The sequence below is a fragment of the Nelumbo nucifera genome, chromosome 3 (genome assembly GCF_055504915.1).
Source record: "Nelumbo nucifera cultivar China Antique chromosome 3, China Antique-T2T, whole genome shotgun sequence".
Taxonomy (NCBI): domain Eukaryota; kingdom Viridiplantae; phylum Streptophyta; class Magnoliopsida; order Proteales; family Nelumbonaceae; genus Nelumbo; species Nelumbo nucifera.
This window is the reverse complement of record NC_142651.1, coordinates 43640587-43667096: the sequence shown is the minus strand read 5'-3', so window position 1 is coordinate 43667096 and position 26510 is coordinate 43640587. Positions and strand designations below refer to the sequence as shown.

At 35.8% G+C, this 26510-nt stretch overlaps 1 protein-coding gene across 1 annotated transcript in view; it reads left to right on the top strand.

Annotated features, from left to right (window-relative positions):
- Window positions 1-7527: 7527 nt before the first annotated feature.
- Window positions 7528-26510, top strand: part of LOC104612894 (GPCR-type G protein 1) — a 53106-nt gene continuing 34123 nt past the window's right edge. Inside the window, exons 1-4 of the mRNA XM_010280534.3 lie at window positions 7528-7950; window positions 11308-11408; window positions 19267-19374; window positions 19592-19712. Coding sequence (XP_010278836.1) covers window positions 7736-7950; window positions 11308-11408; window positions 19267-19374; window positions 19592-19712 — 545 coding nt within the window. The 5' untranslated portion in view covers window positions 7528-7735. The remainder of the gene's footprint in view (window positions 7951-11307; window positions 11409-19266; window positions 19375-19591; window positions 19713-26510) is intronic.

Below are 26510 nucleotides of genomic sequence, written 5' to 3'. Positions count from 1 at the left end.
CTGACTTCAGAACCTTGGCTATACATGGGGGATTTAAATCTCACTTCCTAGATAAATAAAAAGGAAGGGGATAGAGCTAGTAGCATAAACTATCTTCAAAGAAATAGAGATTTCCTTTAACAATGTGGTTTACTGGAAATGGCTATTACAAGTCCTTGGTTTACTTGGTCAAATAAAAGAGAGGATCTCCATTTAATAAGAGCAAGATTGGATAGAGGTATTTGCAATAATAGTTGGAGGCAATTATTTGAAGAGGCCTTTGTCCAAACTGTTATAGCTTTAGGATCTGACGATTATCCAATTCTAGTAGAAACTGAAAAAGAAAATTTGGAAGAAAAGACATTTTAGGTTTGAAGAAATGTGGATGTCACATGAGCAATGTGAATCTGTAGTTAAAGATAATTGGAGTATGAAGCCCCATGGGTCAAAACAATTTAAACTTTGCCAGAAAGGTAAAGAAATTAGGAAAAACTTTCAGAAATGGAATAAGGAGGTTTTTGGTATTATTCAGAGGAAGATCCAAGAGTTGGAGTCTAAAATTGAAGATGAACAAAAGAAGCAGGGTAATCAATTTCAAGGAGAAATGATAAAAAAAATCTGGAAAAGGACCTAGCGGACTTTATGAAGAGGGAGGAAATCATGTGGCATCAAAAGGTTAGGGTGAATTGGCTGTCTTGTGGAGATGGGAACAATGAGTATTTCCATGCCTTAACTTTGAAAAAGTGCAAGAAACAAAATTCAGACCCTAAAAAACGAAGAAGGAATCTAGTGTGAGGATGAGAGGAGATTGAGGGCATCTTAAACCAGCATTTTCACTAAAATACTTAAAACCTCCAACCTCGATTGTCTAGAAGAATGTATAAATGGGCTCTAAAGAAAATTTGATGAATATGAGAGAATTCAACTAGAAAGGGAGATTATTCAGGAAGAGGTGAAAGAAGCAATGTTTCAAATGGTCTTGAGGAAGGCTCCAGGTCTGGATGGACTTCCATTTTTTTTTTCCAAAAGTATTAGGTGGTAGTTGGAGAGGATGTAACCAAAGCAGTTACCATGTTTTTTAATGAAGGATTTTTGCTGAAAGAAATAAATAATACCTTCATAGCCCTAATCCCTAAAGTCAAATGTATTGAGTCTCCCCCCACTTTAGACCTATAAGCCTGTGCAACACTACCTACAAGATAATAGCAAAAATAATGTTGATTAGGTTGGGAAAACTAAAGTGCCTTTATCCCAGGAAGGTTGATTTAGGACAACATACTCATTGCTCATGAAGTGATTCATTACATGAACCAGACAAAAGGAAAGAAGAATTGGATCGCCCTTAAGCTTGATATGAGTAAAGCATATGACAGAGTGGAATGGTTATTCCTCAAGGGTGTAATGCAAAAACTTGGTTTTGGGGAAATGTGGATTGCTTGGGTTATGGAGTGTGTAACAACAGTGACTTATAGAATCCTTGTGAATGGTACTCCAGGGGTTGTAATAAAACCTGAGAGGGGACTTACTTATTCCTTTTTGTCTCTAAAGCCTTATCAGCAAAATTAAATAAACTTGTTACAAAAAACCAAATCGATTGAGTTAAACTCAATCGAAACTGCCCTACCATCTCACATCTTTTTTTGCATACGTCAACTATCTGTTCATTAGAGTTGATCCTAAATAAGGGAATGCCATATTGGAGGCTATCCACAGTTATGAGAGGGCTTCTGGATAGAATGCAAACTTAGAAAAATTTGAGGGTTTTTTTTTTCAACAAAAATATGCATCCTAGGCTCAAAAAATTGAGGACAATTTTTTTAGGAATGAAAAAAGTTGACTATCCATCAATTTACTTGGGTTTGCCCACTAAAATTGGTAGATAAAAAAAAAACATCTATTCAATTTCATCGTGGAAAGAGCTGGGAAAAAAACTCAGAGTTGGGAGAGTCTACTCCTTTCTTGGGCAAGAAAAGAAGTTCTTTTGAAGTTGGTTAGAACAACAATCCCATCTTACACAATGTCTTACTTCCTCCTACCCTTGTTAGTGTGTGAACATTTGAAAAAAAAATCCAAAGAAAACTCTGGTGGAATACAAAAAAACTCAAAAGATAAAATTCATTGGCTGAATTGGAAGAAAATTTGCAGAAATAAATTAAGTAGAGAACTGTGCTTTAGAGACCCTCGCAGTTTTAACCTAGTCCTTCTGGCAAAGCAAGCCTGACGGTTGTGCACAAAAGAAATTTGTTTGTGGGCTACTAATGGTATTCTCCAACAAAGGTGTTGTTGGAATGTGAACTCAGGTGACAAGGTCAAAATTTGGAAGAATCCTTGGATCCCCTCAATTCTAGGTTATAAAATACAAGGTCCAACACCTCCAAACCAATCTAACTTAGTGGTTCAATATTTAATGTTAGAAGGAAGACGGGGCTGGGATGAACAAAAAATTCAAAATTTGTTTATTGAATTCTATGCTAAAAAATATTATCAATATTCCCTGGTAGTAGGAAGTTGGGAGGACATACTCATGTGGAAGTTTACAGAAAATGGTAAGTTCTCTATTAAATCAGCATACCAGGTGGCAATGAACAAAACCAAGAGCACGGGCTAAGAGAAAATGATAGAGATGGGAAGGGTCAAAGTGGAATGGGGAAAAAATAATTGGAGCTTAATCTAGAATCTAAATGTAGACCCCATAATTAAGTCCTTCAACTGGAAGTGTTGCTGTGAAACTATTGCAGTTAAAGAAAATTTAACAAAAAGAAAAGTGACAGACTCAAGTATTTGTCCAAATTGCCATACTGAAACTAAAACAATTATCCATGCCCTTTTCCTCTATCACCATGCAAAAGCACCTGGTTTGCAAGCCCCCTAAATCTGAAAAGCTCTGCTTTCTGTTCCTTTAGAGATTTCAGATCCTAGTTCATTTTCTAGGTGGAAGATGGTAATAGATGGGGGGAGAAAAAAATGAAAATCATTTTCCTATCAGCATGTTTGCTTTGGCTGATCTGGAAAAATATAAATAATTTTATTTTTAATAATGACACCCTTAATCCAAAATGGACTGTTGTTGTGGTCTACAGGAAGATGAGGGAGATGAGCCAGACTTCCCAACAAGATTGGTAGCATACTTACCCAACAACTGGACAAAGAATGTTGAAAGTTTTTTGGTCTCCCCAAACTTTGGTGTTCTCAAAGTTAATATAGATGGGAGTTTTTTGAAAGAAGGTTGTGTGGGTTTTGGGGTAGTGGTGAGAGACCACTTCGGTAAGCTTGTAGTTGTTCGGTTTGGTCAATCTACAGTCTCATCTCTGGTCTAAGTGGAGGCTACTGCAGTCTTGAAGGGGTTGGAGCTTTTGTATCGGTTGCAGAATCCCAAAGCCATAATAGAAAGCGATTGTGCCAACCTAATCAGAACCATACATTTGAGGGAAAGTGATTGTGTTAAGGATGCCTTCTTCACGTGCAAGGATATACTGGAAGTTGCCGACTCTCTTGATGTTTCTTTTAATTTTGTAAATAGGTATAGTAACACTTTGACCCATAAAATGGCAAAAAAATGACACTCTGAGTAGGTGTTTATTTAAAATTGCCCTCTTTGGGTTTAGGAGCTTGCTGCCCAAGATCTGCCAAGCTTTAGGGCATCTATGTAATCTGTTTTCTCATGTTTAGTACATTTCACTCTTTTTACCAAAAAAAAAAGAAAAAAAGAAAAAATCTCTAAACAGCAATGATCAGTCCTCACATGCATTTTTCATAGTTGAAATGATTCCCTTATGCAAGTGACAACCCATCTTGATCAACCCCAAAATGTTTCATGAAGAAACATCAGTGGTACCAAACACAACTCTAATAATTTCTTTCCACTTTTACCCATGACCAAACAAACATACATAGAACTAGTAAGAAATGATTTAAGCATGAATAATTTAATGATAGATATGATATTAAATAGATTGGAATGGTGAAACAGGATTAATGTAGCCAACCCCATATAGTTGGAACAAGGCTTGATGATGATTCTGGCTATTGAGCATGGTGACTTGGATAGCTGAGTGAGACCTTGATTTTTTTATGTTTTTGATCATATAACTAGGTAAACTGGTGGTTACCAAATCCACTAGGCCACTACCCAGCCAGCTTTTCACGTATCATTTAAGTATTGATACATATAAGAAAGACATCATATTTGAAAAACCTGTGACCAATCAATTAGTATCATAAATGTCTTAACCAATTAGATGGTATTTATCAAAAGGGGGATTGTCTAAAACTCACCACGAGTTTTTAACATTTCTCTTAAACTCATCACAACTTTTCAAAATATCTAAAATTCACCATGTCAGTAAGTTTTTATTTTCCAAAACTCACCTTCCGTTAGTGCATTGATAATGCCTCTTAATAGAAGTGTCAATGTCAGCATAAATAACAATTTTTATGACCAAATTACCCTTGAATGGCGAGTTAGAGGAAAAGGGTCTTTTTTAGTTTTCAATTATATTTTATTTTTTTGCTTTTTTAGTGTTTTGTTATAATTTCCAATGTTTTTTATAATTTCTATTTTTTTACATTTTCTGTTTTCTACGATCTATAAATTTTTCTGTATTTTTTGTTATTTATTTGCAATTTTTGTGTTTTTCTATAATTTTTGGCATTTCTTCTACAATTGTTATTTTCTGATTTTGTTTTTCAATTTCTATTGTTTCTATAATTTGAAAATATTTTTTTTATTTTTTTTTTCAATTTCTATAATTTTATATTTTTTTGTAGTTTCAGTGTTTTTATGCATTTTATATTTGAAAATATTTTTTTAACTTTTTTCCTTTTTTTCATGTCTAAATATTAAAATATATATATGTATATATTTTATATTTTTCTATGAAGGCTAAAATGATAATATATTAACACCGTTAGTCTGTTTAACGTCAAGTTAGTGACATGGTGAGTTTTAGACATTTTGAAAAGTTGTGGTGAGTTTAAGAGAAATGTTGAAATCTTATGGTGAGTTTTAGACAATTTCCCTTATCAAAATTCATTAGTAAGTTTTGCTTGGTCAAAGATCTTCCAATACCATGTCTTTTTGGCATGTATGTTTTCCCTGTACTGTATTGTATGGTATTTATTAGTTTCCAACATCACCGAAATGCTATATTACTAGGATTTAGGAGATTTCTAAATTTAAAATTAAAGCCCCTTCTAAGTCCTAATGTACTGCACTGAAAAAAAAAATATTGTTGTTTGAAAACTCATAAAAATGCAATTTTTTGATGCAATGAGTATTGATACATTGAGCCATGTTTCGGTGCAAGCGCAAAGTCTTGTATTATCTATATATTTATAATATTTATTTGTTATAATCTATTTATAATACATAATGCATTATATATTATATATTTATATATTATAAATACAAAAAACAAAAAAAATAAACAAAGAACCGGATTAGTCAAAACTGGAACTGGTCAACAGACTAATTGGTTGATCCGATTCTGTTTTGGGTCGAGGATGTTCAAAATCGATAATATTGGTTCAATTTCAAAAAATAGCCCACGATTTGGTTAATTGAACCATGAGCACTTGTGAAAGCTGTTCGGGTTATGGTTGAACTGGCTCCGGATGTTACGTGGCCGCTCTATTCCCTCAGCCACGTCAGCACCGCGTCGTCTCCGAGGCTCAGCTTAACTCTTCGGCCACGTCAGCACTGCATCACCTATGTAGCCCCACCTTATCCTTTCAATCACGTCAGTACCACGTCATGAAGAAAGGGGTACAATCACAATGTCCAATAAGCACAAAAGAACTCCAAATCAAAATGCAAAGTTGCAATTGACTTGTAATTGTACTGCAAACAAACAAATCCTAGAAGAAGGCATTCTAAATAGGGGCACACTCGAGAGTAATAACATTTCTATAGGTCTGCAAAGTAATTGTAAAAGATTGAATATAGGCAAGTCCAATTTTATTGTCAAAAAAAAACGTAGGTCCAAATTTGATTCATCTATATTCGAATTTGAATCAGGTCTCATCCATTAGATTTTATATTGGGTTCAAGTGGTTCAAGCCATATCCATATTGCACTTAGGCATTGAATAATAATAAATAAATAAAACAAAAAAAATCAAGATGAAGTATATTATTAATAAAATGAATTAAAATTAACTTTGATATCGTATTGAACAAAATGAATTAAAAATAGCTTCTATGAACTTAAACAATTTATTATATATTTTATATAAAACACATATTTGCCTTGGTTTTGATGCACATGTTGAATGATATAATATTAACTTATATCTATATAATGTTAATTGAATCAAATTGAATTATTTTGGATTTGGATAAGGGTGGGTTTATATTTCATCAAATTCGAATTTGAATTTGGACATATATCATTTGTAACTCTACCAATCTTCGCCTAAAAAGGACTGGGGTGTACGAATCATGTGTCTGGTTTGTTCATTGGTGTGTTAGCTGGTTTGTTCTAGCGTTGACACGGAATTGAATCCCACAACAAGAACTTTGGGGGGAAAGGGGATAAAGGGGAAATTATCAGTGGTGCATGGCACCAAATACCAAAGAAAAAAAAATAATGTGTCTGCATGCAACATCTCTTCAAAAGCATGGATGACATAACTTATAGGTCCAATGTGATTCGGTGAAACCCGACTCAGATTCAAGTTGGGGCTTGTAGTTGTAGATAGGGATGCCAATGGGTCAGGTTAGGATTAGGCATATTCAGCTTTAGGGTTGGATTAAGGGTTTAATTATTCGATCTGAGTTAGGTTTAGGTTTTGGCTGGCCCATCCTATTGGGTCATGATACCCTTGCATATATACAGAATATTCTTATACTTTTTGACTTTTAACTTTATAGCCTTAAAGTTTAAGATTTATTTATATGTTGATTTTGTTTTCTTTAAACGAGAAAATGACATGTTAAATTTATAAAATAATTTCGAAGAAATACTGACAGGCCCAATGCAGATTTCTGATTTCCATTGCAGAGCTATAAACAACATTCAAAGGTCAAAAACCCACACTCTATGCACCCCATACTCGCCCATTGGCATCAATTCCGAGCTGGCACCTACCCCAAATGTACTTTAAGCCTACAAATTCTGACCTTGGACTGAATTATCATTCTCCCAAATAATTTTCTAACTTAAATGATTGAATTTTAGGTCTTTAAAATGTATTAAAAAATTACAGTTAAAATTCTGGATTAGGTTGGATATCAAGTTAGACCTTATAGGATCGAGCCGGGATAAGATGCTAGAGGGTCGGATTAGGGTTGAGGCAAACCCGTGCCATGTTGACATCCTAGCTGTATATGGGTGACACGAAATACTTGCCACCTGTCTCATTTTCCCAAAAGAAGTCGGCTGCTACTAGTGATTACATCAAATAGATGCAGCGAATAAAAAGCCCATTAATACATATGACGGGATGGGCGCCTCCTGACATTAAGCGCCTCACAACGACCTCACAGACACATCCACCGTGCATTGGGAGCATCTACCGTAAATAATAACACATCTCCCGTAACAACCTCACAACGACCCCATCCACTCCCATCTGTTTTACTTTTGCCGTTCACGGTTTTTCACTTTTCGTGCCGCCAAACTCAAGTCTCAAGTCTCAACTATCAAAACAAGAAGAAGAGTAAAGAGAAAGGAAACCAGGGGATGGATGAAACGGAAGTAATACTAACATGAACAACTGTGAGTGAGTTCGAAGCAGTGAAGACTTAACGAAAGAAAATGGGGTGGGGATGGGTGATCTACGAAGGAGTGGTGGTGTTGGGGTCTCTTTCTTTGCTGGGATGGGCGGGGCTCTGGTTCCTGAACCGAAGACTGTACAAAGAGTATGAAGAGAAGAGGGTTCTGGTTCAGATCCTCTTCAGTGTCGTCTTCGCCTTCTCCTGTAACCTGCTCCAGCTCGTCCTCTTCGAGATCATACCATTCCTCTCTAAAGAGTGAGCTACCCCAATTCCTCTCGTTTCTCTCCGCTGCATTTCTATTTCAATTCTTGAATTTCTCCCAGTTTGGCACAATTTAGTTTCTGTTTCTGGTGTTCCACGGGTTCGATCTCGTTGTTGTTTCAGGCAGTAGCAGAGTATAGGTTTTTATTTTTGATCTAATGCTTTTTTTTTTTTTGTTTTGTAAAATGCCTCGAAGATGTTGGGCATTCTTGCTTATGCTATTTCATAATTTGAATTTTGTGAATTCGATCTGAATTATATTCGTACTTAATGTTTGGTTTAGTTCTTGCACGTGGCTGTAAATCTGTTCCGGATAGAACCAATCAAGGGAGAAAAAAAGGAAATTATACTTGGTAGTTAGGGTAACTGAGTTATAGGGAACTATTTTGGACGAAGGTTTGACATTTGTTTGAAATGCTTGGAAGATTAGAAAGTGCTGTCTCATGTCGCTTGGTATTCTGAATAACGTGATTTTTGACTCAAATTGTGGATTTTAGGAGGTCAATAGTCAGTTCTTTCAGTATGGTCCATGGCAGAGCTTTGCTTAGTATACAGTACTACTGTACTAGACTACTAGTGAAGTTTCAGATTCATATTCTGTGGGCTTGAAGAGGTTAAAATCAGGTAGATGATTAGTGATCACCAATGCATTGAACTGTAGACGGTTGGTTTGCTGGATGAACCAAAGTTTTTTTTTTTTTTTGATTGGTAAAGAAGTAGCTTTCTTTATTATGTGTAAAAAGAATTAAACAAGTACAAGTATGCTGTGCATCCCTCAAGTAGGCTACCGGAAATTATCTCACCACTTACCCCTTACAAGTTATAAAAGTGAAGGGATTATCATTGATCCATATGCATAGATAGAGGGTTTAGTGGTAATTCTCTAGTTAATACCATCTAAAGGGAAGATGGTCGGGTTCCGGCACGTAATTGATCTCTCTCACCAGATGATGGCATCAATGGGTTATCCTTTGGTTAGAGTCTTCAACTCTGTGATGATGATGATATAATCTGGACTGAAACTAGTGTTGGTTACTTGCGAGTTTCAATGTTATTCCCCTCTATAAGTGGATCACCAAATCTTGATACCCTTGCTAATCCTAATTCTTAGATTATTCATTATTGCATACAACTCTTCCTAATGAATTGCCCACTCCCATTGGCCCAGAAAATATCTCCATCATGATTTTTGAAAACACCTCCTATGCCTGACTGACCTGGGTTGCTAAGGCTACAAATGTCAAAATTCAGCTTTACCACACCTCCTAGTGTTATCTCCACTGGAAGAAGATGATGCCACTATTTTCTATCCCCTAAAATAAGCATAATAAATTTTCAAATGTCTTTATGCAGTGAATTACTCTGAGCCCAATAATTGATTCCTTGAATTGATATTTGTTAGAAAATGTCTTGAAATTACCTTCTTCCCTTATCCAGTTAGACCTTTTTTTTTTTTTTAAAATTTCCACAAGTATTAATATTTAGATGGTATACTTTTTAACAAAGAAAGCTCTAATTAGACCTGTTGTAATATTTGCTGGTTGTTATCTTAATGAATTTTCTTCTTTATTTATCTTCAAGAAGAAAAAAACCTTTTAACAAAGAAGCTCTAATCTTTGGAGTGGTCCCAACCGGATTGCTTTATCTAGAAACGCCAAAGGATACAGAGGAGAAGAGACAAAGGGCTTTGAAGAAAGAAGAACAAGAGAATTGTCCACAATTATCAACACTTCAACAGTTACAGTACTCTCTAATCCACCCCATTAGAATCCAGGAAGACACCCTCAAGAATCAGGAGATGATAGAAGCATGACTTTTAACATCTGTTGATCCCTGAGGCCTTTCCTAAAACTAAAATACCAAGAAAAGGAATTACCTGTAAAAGACACAAATGATGAGATTGGATGATTTTTATAGGTTGAATAACCTAGGGAAGCTCTGTTTCAAAGGAGATTCTCCCCACCAGAGATCTTCCCATAATGTAACCAATTCTCACTCACCTAGTCATTTCTAATGAATTTAAGAAAGACTTAAAATGTAGAATAAATAGTTTTCCATGGAGAGGCCAAGGTAGTTATTGGCACCAATTTTGCTTCCCATCCATTTGGCTGAACCATATGAATACTTTTAATAGATGTCATAGCTCGTTCTAGATTGAATCTCCAGAGCCACTTACCTAACAAAGATGTGTTTATCAACAATATTCTGCTTCCTCCACTGCCTCCATTACTCACTTGGTTTCTTTCCATTTACTGGTCAATCATTGAATCTAAAGACTTTGCATCCTCGTCAGTGTTCCCAGCTTTATTAAATTTCATCTGATGGTTGGTCCTGGGTTTGCACACCTTGTGCTTTTGCAGTGACAACATAATTGTTGGGCAGGCTTTTGCCTGACTTGTCAGAAAGATCCCTAACCTTTTGAGTTCTACAATTATCATGCATTAAATCCTGCTAGTTACTTGAATATTTTGGTTTTCATATTCTTTTCCCCTGCCACTTTTATGTCTAAGCATAAGAGTGCTCGAACACCCCTCAGGGTCATCACCCGCCATTCTTCCTGTAAATACTACCAGGTACATTTCAGAACAAGAACAGAATGTCTGAATAGGTTAATCAGTCTATTTCCTTTTATGCCCACCATTCTGTGATTAATACTTCCTTATGGATTAATGACAGCCCTAAAGTCTGATATTCTGAGTAAAATTGGCATATTTCCTACCAAACTGGTTGTATAGGTTAGATGCAAGGCTGCTGGCTGAATCCTCCTCCTTCAGTGTGGTCTTTTAATTGTGATAGGTCCTTGGTGGAAGACAGGTCCAAATATGGAGGCATAATTTGAGGGCATACTGGTGACTGATGATTGCTTGTGGTGGAGTATGGAAGGGAACGCTCATCCTTGAGGTGGAACTCTTGGTTCTGTAAAGAGTTTAGATTTCTCATAGCACAAGAACATCCAACCTTATAGATATGGACTGCCTCAATTTCCTTGATGTCTGGATTTGAGACCATAGACCATGGGGGGCCAGATTAAGCCTTTTGCAGAACACATTTTGAATATTCACTGTGCTAGGATTACTTCCAGGACAGAGAGGAAGGCCTATCTGCTGACTTATTAGCCTTCTTTTCTCCTGAGGACTCTTGGTTCATCTGTCTGCTTTGCCCTGGATTTCTATGTACTGTACAAATTGATATTGAGCAAGTTGCATACCAAATGATGTAAAGATCTCCTTCTAACATGGATGTTTCTTCTCTGAATTTCATTTTCAGTATTTTACAAATGGTTAAATTCCTATATTGATAGGAGGACATTTTTATAAGATATGAAGAAGTTTGACTACTTTCTGGCTGCAGGGCGAGATGGATAAACTGGAAGGTTGATTTGTTTTGCTTGATAATATTGCTGGTTTTCATGTTGCCATACTATCACTGCTATTTGATGCTCTGTAACAGTGGTATGTTGCATTTCTCTTTGCTTATTTGTTGCTTAACATGATTTTCTTTTGTGAAATGATTTAGTCAATGGAAAAAAATAGTATTGGTCTTTTCATTTTAGTTTAAACTTCTGTTAGTGCTTTCAGATAGACAAGTTGTTAAAAACTCTAGGTGGTGATATTCTTTTCAAATTCTATCCATATTTACTATATGATTTTGGGGAAAGTAATGTGTGTAATATTGCCATAGACAAAAGTGTACAAATAAAGAGACAACCTTCCAGGCAAAATGTTTGAAGGCAAAGTGCTATCATCACTCAAAAACATCCTTTGTACCCTAGATCTAGCTTTATCCGTTTTTACAATTTAGCCTGTAGACAATTTATTTCCCACCAATTGATGTGAATTATAGATTTATTCATGATGTAACATATGCTTGCATCTACTAGTGTCATAGACCTGGCATCATACTTTGGCAATCCACTAAATTTAGCAGCGCACAGGACTGAGTGTTAGGTTTTAGTTGTTTTGAGTACTAAATTTGAAGCAGGGAGACTGACATCAGTGATAATTTTCTGCTAGGAAGGTGCCATTGTCTTCAAGTTTTTCTTCTTACATTTATGGTGGGTTTTTTTGATCAATAATGAGAAAATTTCATTAATTAACGAAGAAGGTCGAATTATTTCCATGTATTCTGGTTCTATTGGATGGGGGGATTCTCTAAGGGCTGAAATATTGGCTGTTCTGGAAGGGGTATAAAGAGCCCATGAGCTGAATATCAGAAAACTGATGGTGGAAGGTGATTCTAAGCTGGTTATCAGTTGGCTACAGAAGGAAGAGTTCAGTTTGTGGAAGTACTTAAATGAGAAAAAGAAAGTTAAACAGTTTACTCAAAACATGGAAATCAAGTTTCAGTGGACTAAGAGGAGTGGGAAGAGTCAATCTATTCTGGGCAATATTGTAACTTGAAATGTACCTTTAGGGAGGGTTAAGAGATTTTACCCCTCCCTCCTCTTGTATCCTTTTCTCCTAATTTTTCTTAATAAAAGTTTCTGTTAATTATCAAAAAAAAAAGGAAACATCTCGGAGAGAGAAACTCTCTTAACTCTCTCCAAGTCCAAGATGACAAAAACATACAGCAATTACAGAACAGCCCAAAAGAGTTGATCCCTTCCCACCCCTTGCTTTGCCAAAACATCGGCAAAGGCATTTGCACTCCTTTTAACCCACTGCAACTTGATCTCTATATCTTGTGTTAAAAACTTAAACTTCCTCCTTTTATTGATAAGTTTCCACCAGCCAGTCCCATCTTTTTGCAGCCAGCTAACTACCAGCTTTGAATCCCCTTCTATGCTCAATCTTCTTATATTCATCTCATTGGTTTTTTGGATCCCTTCCATCACAACCAAGATTTCTGCCCTCAAGGAGTCTCCCACATCTATTGGCCCCGAGTAAAGGGCAATAACTCCTCCCTCCTCATTCCGAAAAGACATCCTTTACCTGAAGGGTCTGGATTCCCCTCATTACTACCATCAGAATACAGCTTAATAAACCCACTAGGAGGTAGGACCCAAACAGGCCTTATAACAGCTATTGGAAGAGAGGAATCAGCCACCTCCTTCCACTTTCTAAGCAAGTCATTTGTGGGAATGTCATCGAAACTTCTCAAGGATTTAACCCAATGGATCACTCTGATAGTAATGGCTTCAATGATTGCTTCTCTGCTCCTTTCCTTGTCTGAAAGAATTCTTTGATTTCTTTCTTCCCATATCATCCAGCATACTGCCACTCTTGTACTTCTCCAAAGGGTTCTCCCTTCCTCTTTTTCTAGTTAACAAAGGAAGAATGAAACAAGCCTTGAACATTTGACAGGGGTTCCACCTGCACCCAAATAGAGAGAAAAACCATTCCCAAATAGAAGGAGCAAAAGGGCAGGAAATTAATAAGTGGTAGCTAGTCTCACCATTAGCCTTGCAAAGGATGCACCAATTTGGGGAGAGACACCAATTTTGTCTCTTTCTTTGAAGAAGATCACAAGTATTAATTCTTCCCAAGAAAAAAACCACTTACCCTAGGGGGAATAGGCTTGTTCAAAACCTCCTTCATTGGAAAGGCCAACATTGAATTATCAGAAGGTTGGGTCAAAGCCGAAAAGAAGGAAGTACAAGAAAAGGAACCAGAAGAATCAATACACTAAATCCGACAATTTGACTCTGAAGGTTCAAGAATACCCCATCCAAATAATGAAGTAAGACTGAAACACTACTCAATTCAGCATCCTCGAGACTCCTAAACCCTAGGTTCCAGGCATAGCCTGAAATTGAGCTAGAAGGTAACAAAAAGGAAGACACAGGTTCATCCTTAAAGATAGAAAGTCTAAAAAGGGAGGGAAATTGTTCTGATCAGCAATGATTTTTTTGCTACTTCTCTTGGTCATACCCAAGTTTTAAAATATCGCAACGTATTGGGCCATATTGGCCGATACATATCATTTCGACAAGAACCCGATACACGGAACGTGAAGAAATTGTTTGTGCCGTTTCTTATCGTATGTATCACACAGATATGGGCCCATATCGGGCTGTTTCGGGTTTGTATTGGCTGATACGATCCCAAAATAGTCCGATATAGCCCGATACACTTGATTGGGCCCCCTTCTCAATCTATATTTAATACCGAATTGTCCCTCATTAATTTCGTTAATTACTCCTAGACTTAAGTCTAATCATTAATTAGTTAATTACTTCTAAGACAAATTTAAATTTTAAATTTGAATTTTAGCGCTTAAGTCAAATTCTCTCATTAATTCCATTAATTAATGATCCCCTCTCTCATTAATTTAGTTTTTTCTTGTACTTCATTAATTTCGTTTTGTTATTATAAAAACTTCAAACTTCAAGTGATGGCAAGATTTGAACCTTGGTCACTAGACTTTAACACCCATAAGTTCACCACTAGGCCACATCTACTTGCTTGTTATTAGTATATGCATTTTTATTTTTAAGTAAATGTTTTCTTTTCTTAGTGGGTGTTTATTAATAAATGCTGGAATTAATTATTAACTTTTACATATTAATAAATATTAAGATAAATTATATTGGTTATTTTAATATTGATGTATATACACTCATATTTTAATTTTTTTTTTGTTTTTTTTTCACATTTTTGTTATTCCATTATTTTTCAATGGTTTCTAATTGTGTCCTCGTTATCTCACACTTTATATAAATTATTAAACTATGGTTTTTTACATTTAAATGACTTATTTAGAATCATATAAAACTTGTAATTATTGTTGGTAATATATTTTTTAGGATTTATTTGAATTTCCTAACATATTTATGTGTATCTTAATTTTTCGTCTGTATCAATATGTATCCAAAGCGTATCCCAATATGTCTCTTAAAATTGTCTTTCCGATACACCTTGCGTTTTTGATACTTTGAACCTTTCTCATACCTGCTTTTTTTATCTAGCAAAATATGAGAAATTTCAAAGTTATCAAAAAAAAAGGTTTCAAATTACGAATATTTAGGAGGTTTCCAGCTTTTTGTATCTATGTGATGAGGCTCATCATTGAGGGAGACTCCCACATTGTCATTACTTACTAGTGGGGACTCGTGCAATGCACGGGATTTGTTAAGTTAAAGATAAATAATAGAAACATGTAAGAGTATATAATCGTTTTATATAATAATTAATAATCATTTATATTTTATATACTACTTTTAATAATTTTTTTACAATACAAAAATAACAATAATTAATTTTAGATAGGGTTGTTTATCAAACTTAGGAATGACAATTTTCCCCATTTCCTCAATCCCCGTGGGGATCTGCCACGAATGGAGTAGGGATGGGGATGATTTTCCCCCCACGGGGACGGAGATGGGGAGATTTTCATCCCCGTTGGCGAGGATGGCACAGGGACGGGGAGAGCACTCCCTACCCCATAGGGACCCTGATCCCCGTCCCATGGGATTCCCGCTAACATATATATATATATATATATACACACATACGTTTATATATGTATATATGTATACATACGTCTATATGTTAATATTTTTAAAAAATGGTTGAATATGTTTGAATCTTTTCTAATAGGATTGTAATTTTAATTATTTTATTTTTATTTTTTAAATAAAATAAAAAACAAAAACATAATGGTTGATATTATAAAGAATCACAGGGAGTGGGGATCCCCGTGGAGACAGGGATGGGGAGAGGCTCCTCATTCCCACCCCGTCCCATTGCCATTTCTAATCAAACTAATGAAACTGACCAACCCGATTTCTAGTATTTCCAGTTGGCTTTGGTTCAACAATTTCCTAACCCGAATGGGTTGAATTAGTTTCGCTTTGCCCATTTGTAAGTTGACTAAAATCGAATGACCCGACCATAAATATTTATTAATATTTTATATTTTAAATGTATTTTTAATACAGGAAAGTGGGAAAATTCCAATATTTCCTAGGCTAAAACATTTTATATCATAAATTTAATTTTTGAATTTATTTTTTAATAATTCCATTGTAATTTTTTTAAAATTTATATTTAATTTTTTAAGTTTAAATCTTTCAAACCAACCGACCAAACCGAAAATTGGCCCAAACCAATATAACCTGAGTGATCAACCCCCAACCTGACCAGGTCAATTTGGTTGGCCAAACAATTTACAACTAAACCGAACCAACCCGTGAACAATAGTTTAATCTCCAATAATTGTTATAAATTTATAGCAAAAATACACAATAAATTAAATTTAAAAAGCTAAATAACAGTAATTTAAACTCCAATAATTATTGAAAATTTTCTATTAAATAACAAAACAAAAATAAATTTATACATAATTATTGAAAATATATTTATCATAGAAAACAATAAATAATTATTGAAATACAATAAATATTATTTTTAGTATATTTAAATATATAATAAATATAGATTAAGTTTTAAAAATATTATTAATAAACATTAATTTTTTTGAAAGTTATTTTCTAGAATTATTAATTGGTATAAATGAAATTAGTTATTTACAATATTATTTATTTATTGAAGTAATATCATTATTTAAAATTTAAAATGTTAATTACTTGTTGAATTTAATAATCCATAAAATTATAGTACTATTAATACATAATTTTGTTATTTTAACTATTTAAAATTAGTTATGTTAAATATTTCATTATTTAAAATATGTGGTTATTTAACTAAATATTTGAAATCTTAATCTATGTATTATAATTGAAAGTTATTCAGTAACTATTTAAAATATATTATTAATTGATTTAATAAGTATTGAAAATTTTCTATAAAATAACAAAACAAAATAGATTTATACATAATTATTGAAAATATATTTCTCACAGAAAATAATAAATAATTAGTGAAATACAATAAATATTAATTTTAGTATATATAAATATATAATAAATATAGCTTATGTTTTTAAAATTATTATTAATAAACATTAATTTTTTGAAAGTTATTTTCTAGAATTATTAATTGGTATAAATGAAATTAGTTATTTACAATATTATTTATTTATTGAAATAATATCATGATTTAAATTTTAAAATATTAATTACTTGTTGAATTTAATAATCCATAAAATTATATTACTATTAATGTATACTTTTGTTATTTTAACTATTTAAAATCTAGTTATGTTAAATATTTCATTATTTAAAATATTTAGTTATTTAACTAAATATTTAAAATCTTAATCTATGTATTATAATTGAAAGTTGTTCAGTAAATATTTAAAATATATTATTAATTGATTTAAAATGTTAATTTTAATGTTTTGTTATTTAAAATATTTAGTTATTGAAATATTTAAATAATATTTCATTTTTAGTGTTAGATTTTAATTATTTGAATAACATTTAGATTGAACGATCCGAAAAGCATAATTTATATCGTTTGTACATAATTTTGTGACGAATTTTCTAAAAATATATAATTATTCTTAATATGAATATTATTAAATTGATTATAATTATTTTTTGTCTTTTTAATAAAGATTTTAAAGTTATTATATACTTTTGTTGGAATATTTAAATAATTCATAATTTTTTTTAATTCAAACTTTCTTTAGATAGATGTAGATAAAAAGTGGGGGAGAAGATAAATAAGAATTAGAGATAATTTTTAGGAGAGAAGCTCTCTACTAAATTAGAGATAATTTAGGAGAAAGTTGGGGATAGTGGGGGAGGGAGGGAGAGAGAGATTTTAGGAAGATTTTTTTGGGGAAAGTAGCTAATTGGTAGGTTAAAAAATGACATGGATTAAAAAAATTCAAAAACAGGAGAAAATTTCTAGACTTCCTTGTTTTAATATATATATATATATATATATATGAGAGAGTGGTTAAGAGGTGTTTTGTCCTTCACCTTTAGATTGAATCCCTCATTCTGATGGATGTCAATATCCACTACTTTGGTTTCTGACAGCCTAGCAAAAGGGAGTTTTATGAGGGTTCATTGTATTGTAGCACTGACTTGCCAGTTGCCAATCAACATAAATTAATAAACAAATAGATAATAAATAAATGAATGAAAGGATCAAACTATTCTGAAAAAAATGTAATTTCATACTATTGTGTTTTTGAACTTAAGAGGATTTGGAAATTTTACATGTGTAACCAATATCTTTGTTTTTCAATGAGTCACATAACAAAACCTTATTAAAGAAAAATCCTGAAATACAATGTATGAGGGTAGCAGTTCTGTGGGGTTGTGGTGTGAAAGGAATGCAAGACTTCTTGAGGAGAAATTTATGCCGGTTGAAGAGATGCTAGAGATTACAATGATAGGAGTGTCACATTGGGCACTAGGGACTGACGAATTTAGGGGAGTGTCTGTCAGTGATTTGTTAAGGGGTTGGCAAACAGTGGCTGGGTTTCAGGATAGCAAACAGCAAAGAGCAAAGATTGCTGGATTGGTCTCCTCCTGAAGCAGGTTTGATTAAGTTCAGCTTTGATGGGTGTTGCCTTGGGAACCCAGGGCCTTCTGGTGTGGGGGGTGTTGTAGGAGATCAGTGTGGCAGTATTATCCTCTGCTTTTCAGGTCCAGCAGGCCTGGGTAATTCATTAAGGGCAGAACTGTTAGCTTTAATTCAAAGTTTAGAACTGATGCAGTGGCAGGGGTTAAGGGATGTGATAGTGAGGGGGACTGTCAAACTGTGATTTTTTGGATGAGCACAAGATCATTTACCGTGGGAGTTTAAGCAGTTAGCAGAGGGTGGCAGTTGCAATAGGGACTTTTTGAATGCCTTATTCAATTGGGTTCCTAGAAGTGCAAATATGACAGTGGACTCTTTAGCAATAGCTGTGGTGGGGGAAGAGGTGTTAGATTGGGGTTGCCCAGGGCTGCGCTGTAATTTGTAAAGCTTTTGTAGTCTTTGGTTGTCCTCACAATGTACTTTGTATGCCGTCTGTTCTTTGTATGAGCAGTTGCCAGTTAGGCGTTTTTATTTGATGAAATTATTTCTGTTATCTATCAAAAAAAAAAAAAGGAAAAATCATGAAATACAAAGGACAGGTATCCCAGAGGTTGAGATAACCTGATCATAGAATATGGACATCAATGGGTACTACCATGCCCTTAAAATAGGTTCCTTCTCTCTTCCTCTTGATTTGTCAATCCATCAGCCAGCCCATTAGAAATACTAGATAATAATTTTAGAAATAAAAGGTAGGTAGTTTATCTTGGAAAATGTTTTCATGTAAATCTTTTAGAAATACTAGAGAATAATTTGAAATGCCCACAATGAGGATGCTTTGTTATATTGATTTCTATCATATAAATTGTCTAGGAAACTCCTTCAAATGTGTTTTAATCTTTAAAACCGGAACTTCATTATCTCATCTTAGGTTTGAGGAAGGAACGAGCTGCACTGGGGGCAATCCTATTCTTATTGGCATTTCTATATGCTTTTTGGCGCATGGGGATTCACTTTCCAATGCCTTCCCCTGATAAAGGTACTGCTCTACTTGTATTGCTTTACTTGGTTTTATTCTTTTCAAGAAACAAAGAGATGTTTGGGCTGTTTAGTTTTTATTTGATCTCCCATGTTTCACCCTTTCCCTGTGCCTTATTTCTAACTTCTAAGTAAAACAAGGAAACATTTATGTTTCCATTCTTTTGACATAAACTTTTAGTTAACGAAATCGGTTTTCATCAATTTTTTGTTTCCAGGTTTCTTCACCATGCCTCAGTTGGTCAGCAGGATTGGAGTGATAGGTGTAACTGTCATGGCTGTGCTCTCTGGTTTTGGTGCTGTCAATTTGCCATATAGTTATTTGTCTCTCTTCATTAGGTAAAGAACTAAGTTAACCTTGCTACTGTAAATGTGACTAGAAAGAAAACTTGAAGCCCAAGTTTCATTATTGGGCTCTTATCTTACATGCACTTTTTATATAATTCTCATTTCTCAACACTCATCCTACAAGGAACATGCAGTAGACAGCATAAGGATAAGGCCATTATTGGACCCTGGATCCAAGGGAATTTAAGTGAGAGTTCTTCCATTTTAAGGGGTATCAAAGGAATTTTGAATCTGGTGGGTTGAAGACTTGTAGTCATAGAAAAGGTAAGAGTCACGTTTGCCTTGAGCAGGTTAGCACATAAAACGCTGGGTTCCTTATTGATGATGGCATGTGAGGAGAGTGCCCCAATGATGGTGATGCTGCTGTTGGCAGTGGCTGAGAGGTGGTAATTACTAACTTGTGTCTTTCTCTGTGTTCCTTCTTGCAATTATGCACATAGTAATGAATTGAATTTATCCGTATCTTATGGCAATTGCATCCCATCATGTGTTCTAAGTTGGGGCCTTCCTCGAATATGTCACCACTTATTGGGAGCTGCAGTCTGTCTGTATTGGCAAGAACTGTTTGGTTATACATGATTTGAACTATGATTCTATGAGGCTGGGATGGGAGATGGGAATGGGGTTCTGGTGACAATAGTGCTTTGAGTGGGTTGGAGGCTATTTCTTATAGTGTAATAAGCATGAATTGATGACTTGATGTCTTTTCCATCTGTTGGGATGGTGGGTTGTATTGGTAGTGTTTCAGATTTTTCTGTTGTTGTCCTGGGAATTTTTTTTCCAACTGAGTTTTGGTCAGAGGGGTAAAAGGTCCTACTGCCCAAGGAAGAGTTGGGGAGCAGGATATGGTGTCTGATGCTATTGGTGATGTAGAAGATGTAGAGAGGAAGTCAGGAAAGAGGACAATTGTCCAAAGAAGCAGCCTGATTTGGCAAAGTTTGCCAAATTGAGATATCTTTGCCACTGGACTAGGTTGTCTGGTAGGAAGTTGTGAATATGACGAGAAGTGTAGGAGAGATCCTGCATAGAAGCCATGGGTTGTTCTTTTTAGGGCGAACATTTTATGAGGAAATCTGTAGAAAGTTGGGAATATGATGAGCAGTGTAGGAGAGATCCTGCATAGAAGACATTTCCTTTGTTTGATGGGGGTTGTGGTAATGATTGCGTAGGGCAGTGTTATGGGGGTTGTGGTGTGAAAGAAATGCAAGGATTTTTGAAGAAAATCTATAGAGGAAACATTTGAACTGATTAAGATTAAGGCTGCTCACTGGGCTGTGGTATGTGAACATTGTAGAGGTGTTTGTCTAAACTGTCTATTGAGAGGATGTCAAGTAGTAGAGGCTGCCTTTCAAGTGAGAAAACAACAGGGATTGACTGAATGGGCCCCTCATGTAGAAGGGATGATTAGATTAAACTTTGATGGGAGCTGTCTTGGAAATTCAGGGGCTTCCATAGTGGGTGGAGTTGTAAGGGATCATGGGGGGAATATAATCCTGAGTTATTCTGGGCCAGTTGGCAATGGGAACTCTCTGAGGGCAGAACTGCTAGCCTTGATTCATGGTTTGAAGCTGTTGGTGAGGCAGGACTGAGGAATGTGCAAGTGGAAGGTAATTGTCGAACAGTTTTAAGTTGGATGAGGACAAATGTTAAGATACCATGGGAGTTTAGAACTCTGGTGAGACAATCTTTCTCACTAGATGCCACTTTGAATGCCTCATTCACTTGGGTACCAAGGAGCAGGGGTGGGTAGGGAAGGTTTTGAATTGGGATGCCCAGGAATGGGTGCTAAACTGCTTGTGTAAAGTTATTTTTTCCTTTTTTTTCTCTTCAGGTGTAGACACCTGGTATGGTGTTCTGATGTACCCGTTTTTGGCCTCTGCTTGTTTTTTGAGCAGATTGTTTTCTTTTTTTTTTTTTTCAATGAAATATATCCATTACTGATAAAAAACCCAAACCTTCATGCATTTTTCTGTCTATATAACTTTCTTGTTTAAAACTTTTTGTCTACTTCAGTGAATAAAAGTACTGAAAATTTCCAAGCGATACTTTACATGCATGGGGCACAGAAGTTTTCAGGGCAATCGGAAATGCTGTTGGAAACTTTAGAAGTTTCGATTTTAGAAATAGGAGGTGGGAGAATATTCAGTTTGCAAGAATCTTAGTTGAGACAGAGGATGTGAGCTCAATAGCAGGGGAAGATCCACTTTTCCGTCTGAAAGACTAGAAGGCAGCAAGAGAGGCGCTAAAGGGAAATAGTTTGGAAAAACTGTTGGTAGTTTGCTCTGCGTTGTGAGAGTTGCAGAGCAAGGGTGTAGTCAAAGGTGAAAGGTCGGGGACCTTTGTGGCTCATTTTGTAAATTTAAAAAACTCTAGAGACCAGATCGAAAAGAGAGAAAACTTTAAATTTCGGGTTAAGTGGGGCTGGTCCAAGTAAACCATGGGTCAACCTGATCTAGCAATGGTCCATATCAAATCCTGTTCTGAACAATAATAATAACAGTGTTTTGAACGAAGGAACAGAAGCTTCAGTGGCTGTCAAAGGAAAGAGACACATCCAGGGGAAGACCATGAGTGTTTTTGGAAAAAAGGAGATTACAGGTGCTTTGTTATGAGATATACCCATGCTAATGGTGATTGTTCTGAGAAGGGACAAGACTCTGTCCAAGAGAACCAAAGATGCTTGGTGTCTTTGGAGGAGAAAAGTGAAGCACCAAGGAGTCTTGAAGGCATGAAGGTTGATTTTACTTTGTCTCAACCAGGGAAGCTGGAGGGCGACTCTGTTCTGGATTTTGGGGCAGAAAAGGAGTTGGTTGTATGCATTGCCTTAGGTCGCAGCATTTTGGAAGACAAGCCCTTCATGTTAGAGGTAGGTAGCTTTAATTCCTTTTTAACTTCTGAGTTTGATAAGGGGAAGAAGGTTGATAGTGAGGTTTCAAAGGATCTGGGGGCTGTTCCTCTCTCCATTGCGGGGACAGACCAGGTTCTAGAACCGACCTCTGATAGAGTCAAAGAAGGTCCTCCCTCTAGCTTGGTTATGACTGTTCTTTTGGAGGGGAAGGAGTTAGTGGAAGGGGGAAGAAACAAAGGTAAAGGCCAGGTCAGCTCATGACCTGAAGTGTATAATAGGAAGAGAGCATACAGGACAAGACTGCTGAAGAGTCTGACCTTGAAAATAATTAGGATGAAGTTCTTTCATCAGATGAGGATGGAATTATTAGCGAGGTAGGTGAGGAGGAAGCTTGTTTATATGAGACTCATCAGATTGATAAAACTATTGACTTAAATGAGGTTGCAGATACGGTAGTGGATGTAAAAGTCTTAGGTTTGTTTGTGTTAGGAGGTGAGTTGTTCACAAGGAAAATGTTCCAAGAATTGGAGGGGAATTACAAACTACCCACAAAGGAGATTCTTGCTTCTTAGAAAAAAAGAAAAAAGAAAAAAGAAAAGAGAATGAGAAAAAAGGAAAAGAAAATAGGAAATAAGAAACTTGCGTTGTTTCAGCTTCTTCTTCTTTCAGCACTATGTTGAGAATTGTCTTTTGGAATGATAGGGGGTTAAGGGATTTCTGAAGAAGAGAGGTAGTTAGGAATTAGGTCGGGGCCTTCCGAATAAAAAACAGATACGGATCTTATGTCGGAGTTGTGGGGATCTTCTAGTTTTGGGTGGGCTGATTGTGAAGCTGAGGGGTTGTCAGGGGTTTGGTGGTGATTTGGGTTTCTGAAATTTGGGCCAAGGTGGCTTTTTCTAGGGTATTCTTTCAGGCTTTTGGTGTCAATCGTGTATGGGCCATCAGGGGAGGGCAGTAAGGAGGAGTTGTGGGAGGAGCTAGAGGAAGCTCTCGGTGGTAGGGATTTTCCTGGGCGGGGGCGGGGGGGGAGGGGGTGATTTTATTGCTCATTTGAAGTTGAGTGAAAGGAAAGGGGGAAGGGGCAACAGGATCATCAGGGCTATGAGAAATTCTTGGGAGTTTGTAAGAAGGTATGGTCTTGATGGAAGGGCTGAGGAAGCAAAAGTCTGAAGGGGTTTCAAAAGGAGATCTTGGTGTTTGGATTTTGGAATTCTCTAGAGTTGGTTTAAAATTTTGTCCTTTTTTTGGCTTTAGTCTTGTCTTTTAATTTTAGTGCCCATCTCTGTACTGTTTTGTATTTCTGGTGATTTCTCATTGCCCTCAGTTGTACCTTTTTTTTTATTAATAAATTTTACTTTTTATTTATTACCAAAAAAAGGTAGTACCCATTAATCAGGGAGAAATAAAATTTCTATTCCATGTAGTTGATCATGGTCTCTATAAAAGGTGCTTTTTGGTATCTGCTGAAATAGGTGCTGAAGTGCAGTTTGGGAAGTTCCAAATTTAAAAATGGCTTAAACCTAGGGTTATTGATGGCATACGATAAAATTTTTAGCAGAAAAATAATCACCTCAGTGGCTGCGCTTCATTATTCTGCAAATAAGGAGGTTGGTGACTGAAATGTGGAGTGGGGGCATTTTAAATTTAGAAGCCTTTCTGCATTCTGCTTTCAGCCCCTATTCAGCAGTTAACAAAAACACCTGAAACAATTTTTGGAAGTAAAGCAATTGTTAGAACCTCTAAATGTACACTAAGCCCTCAGGGGTTGGGGGGAGCAAGTTCTTAGCTGAGAGGGAGGTGATGGTTTAGTCTGGTCTTGTATGCTCCCGAGACTTGATTCAAGCTGATATTTGGCTTTAGAGCAATTGTGCAAAGGCTCAGATTGATGTAGTATTTGGTTTTTGAACCAAGCTTTATTCCAACTGTATGGGGTTGGCTACATGAATCCTGTTTTTCCATTTGATTCTGTATAAAGCTATTATCCGTTGTTAAATTATTGACGCTTAAATCATTTCTTACTACTACATCCATGTTGTTCTTGGTCTACCCCTAGCTCTTCTAGCTCCTTCAACTTGCAACAAATCACTTCTTATTGGTGCTGTTGATGGTCTTCTATGCACACGACCAAACCATTTGAGTCTACCTCCTCTCATTTTATCACCTATTTGGAGCTACTCCTATGTTCCTATGAATGACTTCATTTCTGATCCTATCCTTTCTAGTTTTTCCATTCATCTATCTTAGCATATGCATTTTTGCCATACTCATTTTTGCAACATGTTTCTTGACTGTCCAATACCCATCCATCCTGAGTCCTGCCCATTTGCGTCTTGCATTTGGGAATACTTTTGTTCTCTTTTTGGTTGCAGATGGGTTCCCCCATGGGATGTGGTAGATTTGTTCAACTCTAGTTTCTTGAGGCAACAGAAAAAGAGAGGAAGAATTATGTGGAGGACAGTAAGAGCAGCAGTGGTGTGGATTCTTTGGGAAGAAAGAAATCAAAGGATCTTTAATGAGGAGAGTAAATCAAAGCAGGAAATGATTGAAGCCATAACAGTTAGGACAGCACATTGGGTAAAGACTTGGGACCTTTTCCGAAAATTCTAAACCAATGACATAATAAGGTCTTGGACTGAAGTGGTGCAAACAGTTAGACACATAGAAAATGTAAGGTTGGAATGGAAACCTCAAGCTTTAAATAAGCTGAAGTTGAACTTTGATGGCAGCTTGTTGGGAAATCCAGGAAGAGCAGGCATAGGGGGAGTGTTTAGAAACAATCACGGAGTGGTAGTGGCCTTGTTTTTGGGAGTCAGGACCAATTGGCTTTGGAGATTCGGTTCAGGCTGAAATATTGGCTTTCTAACAAGGACGGGACTTGTAGTACAGATTGGAGTTAGGGAACTGAAAATTGAAGGAGATTCACAATTAGCCTTTTCATGGACCAAGAAAATCAATTCAGTCCCTTGGAAATACAGACATGCTTTCAGGGAAATCGATCTCCTAGCAAAGATGTTTAATTCTAATTTCAGCTGGGTAAGAAGGACTACAAATGGGATGACAGATGTGTTAGCAAAACAAGGAGTTGACATGCCTCTTTTGTTTTGGGCAAAATTGTAATATGATGACTGATGTAATTTGGGATGGTGGATTGCTTTAATAACTGTACCAAGTTTCTGAATTATTAATGAAACCTTTTTGCTAATAAAAAAAATCATCCATCCTGAGGTAGTATATCATACTGTGTTGAGATGGTTCCTATTTGTATATGTTAGCCTTTTTATGGAGTGAGCTTTGTTTTTGGTCTTGCCGCTCCTTCCCTTGGAAGGATTTGGCAATTGCATTCTTTCCTCTTCCTTTTCATTTTAACAGTATAATCAAAGCATTGCATTGGAGTCAACTAGGCAACTGCCTAGGTGTTTTGGAGGTCTATTGCCTGGGTGATCGACTAGGTGGGTGGTATAGGTATAAAATAAATGTGTACTATGTGCACAATTTGATTTACTTATGAGAAGAAAGGGGGTTCCAGACCAAATAGGGGAATGAGAGGTTCTGTTGACTTTATGGGAAGATGGGAGCTGGTGGATTTGCCACTGCTGTGTGCTAAATTTACCTGGACAAACAATCAAGATGATGCAAACCTTAGTGAAACTGGACCGTTTTGTGATATCTTCAGATTGGGAAGAGAAATTCCCAAATCTCTGTCTAGAGGCCTTACGGCCCTTACCTAGACATTTTCAGAAAAAAGCTAAAAGCTCTAAAAGAGAAAAAAAAAGACTTGGAAGAATAAAGTGTTTAAGGGGCTAGAATAGAAGAAAAAGAAATGCCTGGAGGTAATACATGAATTAGACAGGAAGTAGCATATCAAGAAAATACAGGAAGTAGACAAAGCTGAAGAGGAGGGTTAAATTTCTCAAGGAGATAAAGAAGAAGATTAAATGCTA